This window comes from Antennarius striatus, chromosome 4 (genome assembly GCF_040054535.1).
Source record: "Antennarius striatus isolate MH-2024 chromosome 4, ASM4005453v1, whole genome shotgun sequence".
NCBI lineage: Eukaryota > Metazoa > Chordata > Actinopteri > Lophiiformes > Antennariidae > Antennarius > Antennarius striatus.
In genome coordinates, this window is record NC_090779.1 from 14,119,855 (window position 1) to 14,132,496 (window position 12,642).

Consider the following 12,642-nt stretch of genomic DNA (forward strand, 5'->3'; position numbering starts at 1 on the left):
CTGCGAATGACGTCGTTCCTGAAACAGCCGGTTATATTTAGAGCCTATATATACTGGAGTCGCCCCCTATGCTTTATTGACTCTACTGCGTTCACAGGCAGGAGGTCGCTGTACCGACAGAAAACCATGTGACCTATATAGTTCTAATAATGTTTCTGATTATATTGCATACATATAAATCACTATGTCTGGGCCATAATGAGATATAATGAAAATATATAAAGTTTCTTTTACACATCAGTGTTGATTTGATCTTTTAATTTTATGGATATTTGTTAGTAATTGTGTCAGTCGGAGTTCAAATAAATGCAGAGTTATAAATTAAAGCACTAATAATGTGTTTGCGGAGGACATATGGTATCTACGGCCGTATTGCGACACCGCTGTGAGCGCTGCGCCCCTGACCGGCGGGAGCCCCAGCGATGCTTTGTGGGTAAAGCCGCCCTGGTATCCGCCCATATCCACTAAAGGAGGCCAACCTGAGCGAGCTAGGCCGGACGGGGGATTCAGATGGAAAGTTCAATCGCTTAATTTGCCCACTTTGCATCGCTTATGGGAAATTAGGCAGGACCAAACTTAAATGCGGTCGTCGCGGTGTGAAATAGGAAATGCAGAAATCGTGTGAAACGAGAGGATTAACAGTTTGACTTGTTCGGTCGCTACTTCTGACGCGGAACTCCCCTGGCTTAAAGGTAAAACAATTGGGTAAGCTTCATACATGTGTGTCGCGTTGTAGCTTCATACAATTGTTTTTTCACATTAAGAGATAGTCCATTATGTGTGATATGCAACAACTAAACAATACTGTAGAGGAAATATTAATGTCGGTTGTGAGTGCAAACTACGCCCAATTGTGAAGCAAACGCCTGGCCCTGCAATGCAGACCTCCGTGCTAGCTTGTCAATGGCGGCTTGAAAATGTGCACCCTTTCCCATTTTGAATGAATGATATCGAGCATGAACGGGTTGAACGCGCAGACAATATTCTGTCGATTAATTAATGTTGTAAACCACTAAGTTGACACGTGTGAGCTTGTTAGCGTACATTTGAGGTTGTGAGCGAGCTTCAAAAGCTAAGCTAAGCTAGCAGCCCAGTGGGCTGGTTATTTAAACACAGCGCTCCGAGGCTACCAATCTGGCAACCCTGCGGGCACATAGCAGTGGATTTAAATCAAATTCCTTTCGACTTTAAAGCCTGCTGTGGGTTATCGCCTGCATGAACACATCGCAAAAGCTGTTACTGGCAGAGAGCTTTGATTAAACATTGATTGGGTCTCACAGCTGTAGATAATAAACTAGCCTGAGCTCCATATCGCTGCTAAGCGGCCGCAAGTTTCTCCTTCCGCGCTCATGCTTCTCCCGGGTTTGTCAAACACAGCATTCCTTACTGATTATTTTAATTTAAATAAACGCAGCTGAGTTGCTTAACTCCAAACACACAATTTGAACTCCAATGTTAATTTCTGCTAGTGTCATATCTTGAATATTTTCATTGAAATGTTTAACTACAATTTGAGTCAATAGTTTTTATTCTTGCACAACTAACCTGAACTGTCTTTTTTTAATTTATTTTTTATTTTTACATCCTTGCTAAATGTGTTGTCTTCATGCCCTGAGTCGTTCATACCTTTTTCCTGGTAGGAGTAAACGTGGTAAATTTTTCCTTACGTGGTTGATAACTTACAAGTCTGGCATTGTTAAGTCTACTTTGGTACACAGCCAGATCTTCCCTTAAGGAAAGGACAGCTTCACATCTTTTAAAAAAAATTGTCAAGCACAAACAAGTATAATATACTTGTAATAATAATATACTTTTGTTGGCCAGATACCTATCAAACCACATTCTGGTTTTTTGTTTGTCTGGTAAAGGCACTAGTGTGCTGTAGAACTCCTCCCTGACTGCAGGCTTTGCAGAGCTGCGAGCAGCATGTAGGTCTACTGTTATTCCTGAATTATTCCATCTGCCTCTATTAATGGCTGCTCCTCCAAAGCAGACTGACAGCAGAGAGCTTCCTCTTTTTTTTGTTAATTCTGGAGCCTTAATGTAAGAAAATTGATTTCTGGCAGCGCTTGGTTTCGCTTCTTTGGCTGCTGTTCAGAAAACAACATTGAATGTGACTTTTCATTACCTGTATATCTTATTCATTATAACCTGCTATTTTGTCACAGAAAACTTTAAATTAAGGATTCCTCCAACATTTATTTTCAGGGTTGATAAGGAGTTACAACTTTTTCTCAATTCAGTAACGGTTATTCAGTGCCCACACTGTCTCATCTACGCATAATCTCAAGCATGTGAATGTGCTTATTCCATTTGTAGTTATTCCCCTGAAATCTTTTTTTTAGGCCTGGTTGAAAAAGCTGATGGGCTGTGTGGACCCAACAAACTTTAGATGATTTATTCCCATGTAAAACTTTCAAAATAAATTGAATACAAGATGATGACTAAATTTTTTTATCAAGCAGATGATGACTAAATATTTTTTATTGCACTTCATTCAAAGAAGTTACAGCAAATTACCAAAGATATTTGGTTGACCCTGGTTGCTTGGAAAATAGTATTTATAAACATTGAATGAAAAACACATCTTTTTAATGCAATATACACACACATATACAAGTATGATACTGTCCCACAACTTCAAAAACTACTCAAGTACATTTTCAAAGTACATGTTTAGTGCATCACTAACAATATGCTTGATTTATTGCTGCTTCTGAAATTCCTCGTCTTAGAGAGAAATCCCACCATGACATCAGGATATGGAATTTGTTTGTTCCTCACCTGCATATCGGTTTGGATCTGGAGCTGTTGAGCAAAAAAAACCAACCTTTTTCTTCCCCCTGCTTTTAAAGGCACTATGCTCATGTTAACATAATTTATTATTCCAAGCCTAACTAACTAGTGTGGCAGTCATCTTCATGAACTTAACAACGGCAACATTGATTGGTTACCTATTATTATTTCAACAGTGTTATCTTAGGTTCAAAGTTCAACCATTGTGATGAAGCCTTTCTAATCACAAACACATTGTAACCTTAGGTCAGAACAGAAGCCTATATAGCAGCATCACATTTTTATGAGAAAGAATGAAATATCATAAATGAGAATCTAAAGAGTCCAGTCTGTCATTACATCACAGCGCAGCTTTCATTCCAACGGTTCCAGGCTTGTTTTCCAGTTGGTGGCCAGAGAGACGGAGCTCTGAGTGTGAAGGACCAGAACAGTGCCCCACAGAGGCTTCCGAATGTAAATGATTATTTCAAAGGACTAAAGATCTGATCACATTTGGTTTTTAAAAAGTATAGTTTGGCCTGGAAGGTCACTGCTTTTATAGGATGGTAACTTTAAGTTTTTAGTGCTGAAAAGTGCTTTTTTTTTTTTTTTTTTTTTTTTGCAAATAGGGGTTTATCAAATCTGCTTTTCTGTCCTGCAGGTGAAACATGACAGAATACAAACTGGTTGTGGTCGGAGCTGGTGGCGTTGGCAAGAGCGCGCTTACTATTCAACTCATCCAGAATCACTTTGTGGATGAATATGATCCCACAATTGAGGTAAAAAGCTGTATGCACGTTTGTATTCTGTTATGGGAGCAGAACGAGGAGAAACTGCTAAAAAGAGCTGCAGCAGGTTCTTCTGGTTTAAGTCTTAAAAAGACACCAAACAGGTTTCAGGATAACTTTTATGTCTGCTTTCTCAGGGGGTCAGCCTATCCTGAATGAACACAGTCCCAGTCTTTCATAAATTATTGATGAGCTGTTCAGGGTTAGCACTCCACTAAAGATAATTTGAATACTAGATCTAAAATGATAGCGGCTGAGTGGATCAGATGGTAATTCTTTCCTTCGCATCAACTCGAGTGTGGCCATTAGTGTGATGGAAAGCTGGAGTGCTTTGACACATTGAAAACGGGGGCGACAAACATCCAGGATTGCTGGACTGACTTTTTTAAAAATTGTGTTAAAATATGAGATGTAAACAGTTGTAATTAAAATTAACAAGCTAGTTCTTTTTCACAGTAGTTCACTGTTGAAAATGGATATTTACAAACCACGAGTAAAGCATTTTTCATTAGTGTGATATAATAATGTAAATGTAAATGCTTAACCCTTATTGCATCTAATGATTAAAAAAAAGACCTCAATAACTTGTCAATCATGTCCTCCTTTATTTATTAATAAGCTTTAATTTAAAGGTTCTGACCTCTTCCTCCACCAGGACTCCTACAGGAAGCAGGTTGTGATCGACGGAGAGACGTGTCTGCTGGACATTCTGGACACTGCAGGTCAAGAGGAGTACAGTGCTATGAGAGATCAGTACATGAGGACAGGGGAGGGCTTCCTCTGTGTCTTTGCCATTAACAACACCAAGTCCTTTGAGGACATTCACCACTATAGGTGAGCTGACAGACACAAAGTCTGCAGTAACTGGGCCCAGTGTGATGACAAAAAGTGGTTCCAGTGGCTACATGGATTAGTTTTTATTAAAATCAAGGGGTTATTTTGAAAAACTTGAACTATAACAGCATAAAAATTGCAAAATCTTCGTGTTTAACATTCAGAGAACAGATTAAGCGGGTGAAGGACTCTGAAGACGTCCCCATGGTGCTGGTGGGGAACAAGTGTGACCTCCCGTCCCGGACAGTGGACACCAAGCAGGCTCAGGACTTGGCACGCAGCTACGGTATTCCCTTTATTGAGACGTCAGCCAAAACCAGACAGGTGAGAGTTCAGCTGACGACTGCCACGCCCTCCACACTCCGAGTTACATTCTCAGTCCGCCTCCAAAATGAAGTATTCCCCTGCAAGTCTGTGGAGCATGTTGAATGGTGATAAGTTGCATGTGGTGTCAAGGGCTATTGGCTTGGTGGACACAGCAGTTCTTGAGTATATGTCTCTTGGGAGTCATTCTCTTTATTCGAGGCAGATTCAGCCGGTAGAGATGTTGCGAACTGCTCCTGCAATGTCTCCAATCCTTAGATCCTGGTCTCTTTATCTGTGGTGTGATGTTGATTTGTCACATTCAGTGGCTCTTGTTTACATGATGCTTGAAAATGTACTATACATTATTTCCTTTGTTTCCTTTTTACATTTATGGGTGGTACTCAAATTATTGCATGCTGCTTTGTCGAAGATGTGACATTATACTGTGATTATGGCCGTCAATAAAGGATCATGCAGAATAAATCGGTGAAAGTGTGTCAAGGAGTGTGCATGAAAGGACGGATAGGTGGTGATGAATCAGGTGGTTAATGATTCTGCTTCCTGGTTATTATGACTGGGTGTTGAGAGATTGGCCTTCAGAGGGTGTGTGTGTGTGTGCGTCTGCGTTGTGAGCATGGCAACAGGTGGCTAACCAGTGGATGCAGTGACCTGTAAATACATCCTTTCTGGGTCTCTCTGTCCTGGTGTGAATCCCACCCTTTTTTTTTTCTGTTGCAGCGAGAATTAACATGATTTCTTTCAGCTGTTTTCACCTGAGTGTTCCAATACGTCACTGTCAGCAGCAACATGACCCCCCCCCCCATTGTTTCCCTGATCTTAATCTCAACTGAGGAAAGTTCTCACATGGAGTAAAGTGCACATCAAATATGCTCTTAATGCATGTCTGATGTGCATCTACTGCACTGTATTTCACAATGTCAGGTTATGATTTAAATGTCACTTCATCCTCATAATGTAAACTGAAAAGATTCCTTTTAAAATGGATTGCAATGATGAAAACTATCCGAACTCATGACCAAATCCAACGATAAAAGCCTTTCCTGTCCACACGTGTGTTCAGTATCTTATTAATCAAATAGACACCGCCCCCATCAGAACTTTAAAAAACCCCGACAGAAATGGTAGCCTAGCCGGTTTTTTGAAAAAGTTTCTATTTGGAAGATATTGATGTTTTCTTTAGCATGTTTCAATATATTTGTCTTCCATCAAAAACCTGTCACCACTCAGTCTATCCACAGCTCGGCTTCATTAGTTTTTTAGCCCACCGGAGGCAAGTGGTGGGTTAACACAGCAGACTTTGGTAGGAGTATCCATTCATGTAGGCGATGAGGTTTGTCAGACAATCCAGATAGACCAAGATCAAAACCATTGACCTGCATCGTACCGTTTGTTTCTGTAAGCTGTCATACATGCACACATACAGTATATCCTCCTGTATTCCTCAGCATTGAGGGAAGTTGTGTCTTATACTGCAGAGAGTGGAAGATGCCTTTTACACTCTGGTACGGGAGATCAGGCTGTACCGGCTCAATAAGCTCAGCAAGGAAGAAAAGACTCCTCGCTGTGTCAAGCTTAAAAAGTGTGTTATGATGTGAAAGGGGTAAGTGTATGCAGCCGTGCGCCCACCAGGTGTGTGTGTGTCTGTGTGTTTATCGATGTGCGTGTGGTTAGTTGGGATTGTGGGAGGGGGCAGTGGAAAAGGATATGCAATCAGAGCTGGTGTTTCGCGGGCTCTCCAAGCTGACTGGCTGGTTTCTACTGGAGTTGTGGTGAAAGTATAACTCGAGGCTGACATGGCTGATGATTTCTTCCCCTCTTACTGTCTGTATGATGAATGATTATCATCTGAGGCCATTTTCACACTGGGTTTGTTTGAATGCAACTTAAACCTCTTGCTGTGCTTTCGCACTTCCCTACTTCAGTTCTTTTGCAGAGGCTTCCATTCTGGCCTCAATAGGGTGCCAACATATGTCTTTATTTTAAGGACATGACTGTATTTACATGTGTGCAAGAAAATGTGAGACACCTGTACCAGCAGGTAGCCATCTAAATGGAATGAAAATGTAAATAAAACAAAAAAGCATTTCCTTCCCAAAGGAAATAAGATATCTTTTTAATAATAATCTCCTCTCATGCATCCCATTTTTTTCTTTTTAAGTAAAGGGCACAACTAAGTGTGTGTGAGAAGAGAACTGTCTTCATTCTACAACTTGCTTTGAGCCAATCAGGTCACCTAATTCATTTCAACCTCGCAGAGGGTTCTTGTTCTGCACTGCACTGTTCAGAACAAGCGCTTATTATCAAATCTCCAAGGGGACTGTTCCCAGATACCAGTGTGAAAGTGTCCTATGCTGAAATAATCATAAAAACTGGATATGGGTTGGTGAGCCAATGTGTGTGATTAAGTGAGATTATGGAGAATCTGGGACTGAATCGTGTACTCTAATGATTCCTGAGCAGATGTATTTGAGGAGGCTGGCAGATATGTCACTGACAAAAATATGTCTGTTTGTGGATGAGATTTTCTTGTCATAAATCCTTTTCAGTCTTCATTCTTTTCTTTCCAGCTGTCTTTGTTGCAACCTGAAGCGACCCCCCCCCTCCCAGGTCCTTCCTGTGCAGGTCCTACCGTGTCATTATCACATTAATTGCGCGAGACGCCTTCCCCTCATTGCACCATTAACAGACAATAGATGCATTTTCATGGAGCTTGTTTAACTCAGTAATAATCCAAATTAGAACTTGGCAAGAACACACAAGCCTTATTTAAAGGCTTCCTGTTAAAATGATCGAAGGAAATTGAGTCGAAAGTAGTTTACAGTAAAACTCTGAGCTCTGTTTTTACATTATCTTAATTTTTAGGATGGTTTCTGTTTGTACTCTATTGTTGCTCTTGAAGAGAGAACCATCACTGAAACGTTAATTTAGTTGTGGGACACAAACAGAAGGCTCACCTTCTGTTCAGTAACTCTGTTGAAGGGCCGTTTCTATAAAAACCCAGGAAAGTAAACCTGTACTGGTGCCGAGTGCTTGATGCAGGTCCAACTGCTGAACAGTTTGCTTTTGTGTTAGACAAGATTTTTTCAAATGTAAATGAGATGATTTGATTCAGGAATTTTAAATTTGGATTATGTACTTTGAGGGTGAAAATGAAATTTGCTCCTGTAACTGCAGCTATTGTTTCTCAGTGGAAAGGTCGACCCATCTTCAATTCAGCAGCGCCTGAACCAAACTGATGAAATCTGTTTCTTCCTGATGAAGGGGGACGCACACAGAAAATTGTTTGAAACTGATTGACCCAGATTGTGTGTTAAGTTCCATTTCTAGTCTGAAGTGAAATTATAAAAATGTTAAGTGTCGTAGATTTTGTTTCTTTAGCAGTGGTACAACTCACGGCTGCACGTCAGTTTGAAAAGAATTTTTTGAAAAGAATATGTTGGTAGGCTAGTATGAAAAGGACACCTGTAACTAATACGGTACGTTCTTTTTATTTCTTTGTTTTTCAGGGCGTTGATGATGCCTTTTACACATTAGTGAGAGAAATCCGGAAGCATAAGGAGAAGATGAGCAAGGAGGGCAAAAAGAAGAAAAAGAAGTCCAAGACAAAGTGCACACTGATGTGAATAACCATCCCAGACAAACTAAAAAGAACTATGTTGAACAGTTAAAGTAATACATTTTGTACATTACACTAAATTATTAGCCTTTTCTCAATACCCTTCATAGTGAATACTAAACCTGACCTGAAGTTTCTGCCTTTCTGTTATTTGCTACTTTGGGATTCGATTACGATTTAATTTCCAGTTTAGTGCCAGTTTCCACACTTCTGTTGGTCCAACAGCCTGTTTAAATTTGATATGATAGAAGGAGAACATTTTTGTGGGTAGTTTTTGTTAACCGCAGAGCTGTGAGCTAATCACATCACAACTCGTGCTTGACAAATTATTCAGTAACAATTTAAAGTTGTTCCCCCTCCCCTCTGTATTGACACTTTGAAGTATGGGATGCCAAAGAACGAGTTTTCGTCCTGAATCTTGGTCAGTACATGTATGAAGAAAGGATCAACCTTCAGCCAGATGAGATCCAAATGTCCCGGCCACTGTGTAGTTTCCCAGCTAACGACCTCTGGGTATGACTCAGTTATGTCACTGATATAAGTATGCATGCACACTCCTACTCTTCTCTGAATGTGTTAACACCCTAATTAGCTATTAATTTACAATTTGTCATTGTTTTGTACTGTGGGGAGTGATTTCTTGCCTACATGAGGTTTTTTTTTTTTTTTTTGCATGCATGCATTGTGTCCTTGATGACATGGGTATTAACAAACTGCCACCAACAAGGAACCTGAGCGGACATCACACACAATTTTCAAGTTTATAAAAAGTAATAAACATCTGGTTTTGCAAGGAAGAAACCCCCCCCCCCCCTTGCGTGATTAATGCCGCCTTCTGAGATCCACTTTATTACCTGTTTTCTAATAACGAAATGGACTAGCAGCTAGGTTTTGTCTTTCTAGTCATACATCCAATGGCTCGTTTGACCTTACTGTCACATGTCACATATTTCCTGTTTTTATTTACTGCAGGGTGGTTGTCATGCATCCTGATAATAATCATTTCTTCACCTTTTGTCAGAAAGCAATCAGACCTCATCTGTCAACATCCCTCCTGATTGAGGCATTTATATTTAAATAGCTCAACTGTAGTAATTTCTATTCAATTTCAGGATTTGTGATACTCCAGTTGCTGCCCATAGACTTTTTCATGCTGTGCACATTTTCATAAGCTGTTGACTCATTCGCTCGTGACTGTCTAGAAAGCAGAATGCATCTTTTAAGCAGCTTTCTGAACTATTTCTTGGTGTGTCACAGAGGTTGTTAAAAATGTTGTCCAAATGGATTTTCAGATTCTTCCTTTGGCAAAAACATTCAAATTAAGTTTTCATATAAAGTATTAAAAATGTTTGGCGTGTTGCCTTTTTTAACAATAGTCCAGCAAAATAATTGGTCATTCTATCTTGGTAAGGTGGTTTAGTGTGGTGATGTAACTGGAACTAATGTTTGTAAATGGGGCAATAATTTGCCAGAATTTTTTTTTAAATTGTTTGAATTTCTATTAAAATCGACCTAGTTCCTTCCCCAGGTCAGCCCATATTTCACCTTTCACCATCGTATTTACGAGCTGTTCTCCTTGGGATTTTTATTCGCCTTTTATGTTTGCATTAGGTGCTACATTTAAACAGTAGAAAGAGCTGAGGGAACATTTACTTTGTTCTGTGTTTGCTCCAGAAATACACAACATGCTCTTTTAGAGGAGCCATTTTATTGACACAAAAATCCAGACATGATACACTTTGCTTTCAGCATTAGAGAATTTTGATGCAGTTCATCATTGCCTCTAATTTTCTTGAAGCAGATATTGACTGTTAATGCAGTTTGAAATTAAGGAACCCTCTTTTAACAACACTGTTTCAACAGTAGTTTTTGCTGAAATGTTCCTCTTCCTTTTATTGCGTGCCAACAGCTGATTTCTGAAATGTATCATTTATACCTGGATCATATTTTAACAACCTTGTATAGTTGTGATACTGAAAGGTGCATATTTTGTAAATTGTGCTTCATTTCATTGGTGTGTCTTAATGAATGTTACTGTAATGGAGTTATACTCTGCTCTGTGTATGTGACTAGAGTGTGAGTGGATCCAGGTCTAGGGAAGTGAATGAATGACCACTTTACAGCACACCTGTTGTGGGCGGTGTCGAGTGGTGATCCGATCTCAAATGAGTCTATTTTTTTGCCATGAATCTCACCACTCCTATTTAATGTGTAATAAAGAACAAAGTAAAGAACTTTTTGTCCGTCTTGTATTTATTCCTGCTTCTTTGATTAAACTTGTTTGGTTGTAAATATTTTTTTCACATCTAATCTGTCACTGCTGGAGAATCCAGATATTACACAGATGCAAATCACAACCGTGATTTATTTTTTCATCACTTCAGCGTTCCCCAGCAGGTGACACTGTTGACTCACTTTGACAGGTTTTTTTTTTTTGAAGTTTATGAATTCACTATTCCTCAGCTACCAGACAGTGAGCCCAGATTTAGCTATAACAAGCTGCGCATGTTTAAAATTAACCAAGACTAAATGTGTTCATTTTTCCGGAGTAGAGAAAAATAGACTCTTGGTCTTGTCAGCAGAAATAAATGCTACCAAGCATGGAGAGACTGAGATGACACTGCTAGACGAGTGAGATGAGTTGAGGGCTGCATATGCACAGCCAAAGACACAAGTAGTGAATGATCGATCTCCATATGGAGCCAGCTCAGGAGGCCGCACTGCTCTTGATGTTTGCTTCTCCACACCACCACACTGACAGCCTTCTAGGTGTCAGAAGCATCAGGTAAGTGAGGAAACACCTTCTCCACAGACCCATTCAAGGTATTTGACCCATGCACTATCCGATGAATGGATATCAGGATGTCTGGTGTCACACAAAGCTAGGTCCAGGCTGTTTTCTAGGCATGAACCACTTCTACAGCATTACATGAGAGTGGGGTGACCATCAGCTACCTAAGATGAACAAGACATCAACTCACTGACCCACCTCGTCCCGATCTACAGCGAGTACAGCGGCTCGTCATTCAGGAAGAGTAAATCTGCATGGTGATAAAAAGAAAATGGTTAGCAGCTCATGTTCACCGACGCAGTGACAAGCAGTACGCTCAGTTCAACACACTGGATTGGGTTGTTCGCTGGTGCTTGTTTAGTCATATTCTATGAAGGCAGACGTCATGTTTCTTCAAAGATCAGATATTTCCTCAGTTTTCAAGACTTAAATGTCTGCTAGATCACCAGCAAAGACAGAATACAAGCCTCAAACGGACGGGCCTGTGCCCGTGTCGTCTGCAGGCGACGCCAAGGTAATTGGCTGCAAAACAGTGTTAGGTGTAGAGGCAATCTGTATAGCTGTGTCCTGTCTGGGAATGCAGTCTCATCTTTATGCTGACACTGCTTCGTGATAATTATTGAATCCGTCTTTGTGCCTGTAAGCCAATTATAAATTAATTTTATTAGCTGTTTTGTCCTCTATTTCCTTTTATAATACACCAGAGGAGCTAATTAGCCAATTTCAAAGGAAGTTAAGTTGTTTGCAAACTGTTGCTGTGAACAATCAAGTATGTTCAGATTTTGTGACAAGCTCCATTACCCTGTCCTCTTTAAACAAAGGGGCAAACGGTGCTTGCCACACAGCAGCAGAATGAAAAAGAAAGGAGATCTAATGAATTATGCAGACGGAGCTTTCTCTCAGCCTGACAATCGGAAATCAGCCTGGAGAAAATTTTTAAGAGAAGTACGAGTCAGTGCATCCATCACAAATCCCCCTCCCCTCCCCACCACAGGGACCGCCGAGGCCATGGCTTGTCAGTCAAGAACCCCCCCCCCGAAATGTAATCTGGGGACAGCGCTGAGAAACCTGCAGGTCGGGTAAAAACACTGCAAAGATACCCCAGAAAAACCAGTTCGTGGTACTCCATGTTCCTGACAGTGAGGCGCGCAGGAGATGAAAAGACTCAGCAAATGCTTCTAAATTGCTAACAACAACCATCAGACTGGTTCCACTTACAAGGAACACATCCCAGGCTGGAAAATCTATCTGCCCCATTTGCCTCCATGCACACTTTATGGAACAAGCTCAATCACAATCACTAGTCCTGACCCCTTGTGAATGCTCACATGGGGTGAATTCACAATCAACCGATCGTGCGGTAATCTCTGCCTTGTTACTGTGCAGAGAGAGAGCGAGAGAGAGAGCTTCTATTTTATTTTAATGAAGCTTCCTTCCCTGGCAGGCGACTGAGTGCAGGGCAGCAAAGACCATAGTCTGCTAATGAGAGGCCAGGAAGTTCAGGTGTCTTA

At 40.6% G+C, this 12,642-nt stretch overlaps 1 protein-coding gene across 3 annotated transcripts; it reads left to right on the forward strand.

Annotated features, from left to right (window-relative positions):
* The first annotated feature begins 439 nt into the window (after positions 1–439).
* kras (v-Ki-ras2 Kirsten rat sarcoma viral oncogene homolog) lies at positions 440–10,574 on the forward strand. 3 transcript variants are annotated; one of them, XM_068312491.1, is made up of 6 exons: positions 440–705; positions 3,437–3,554; positions 4,219–4,397; positions 4,562–4,721; positions 6,200–6,324; positions 8,231–10,574. In XM_068312491.1, the coding sequence occupies exons 2-5, from the start codon at positions 3,444–3,446 to the stop codon at positions 6,317–6,319; spliced, it is 570 nt and encodes a 189-aa protein (XP_068168592.1). In that variant the 5' UTR covers positions 440–705; positions 3,437–3,443; the 3' UTR covers positions 6,320–6,324; positions 8,231–10,574. The 3 variants fall into 3 exon arrangements, with proteins under 3 accessions (XP_068168592.1, XP_068168591.1, XP_068168593.1); XM_068312490.1 differs by having other exon boundaries at positions 441–692; XM_068312492.1 differs by lacking the exon at positions 6,200–6,324 and having other exon boundaries at positions 446–692.
* The last annotated feature ends 2,068 nt before the right edge of the window (positions 10,575–12,642 follow it).

Coding starts and splice junctions, on each gene's coding strand:
- kras (XM_068312491.1), top strand. CDS start 3,444: ATGACAGAATACAAACTGGTTGTGGTCGGAGCTGGTGGCGTTGGCAAG. Junction 3,555..4,218: donor AATATGATCCCACAATTGAG/GTAAAAAGCTGT, acceptor TTCCTCCACCAG/GACTCCTACAGGAAGCAGGT. Junction 4,398..4,561: donor GAGGACATTCACCACTATAG/GTGAGCTGACAG, acceptor TTTAACATTCAG/AGAACAGATTAAGCGGGTGA.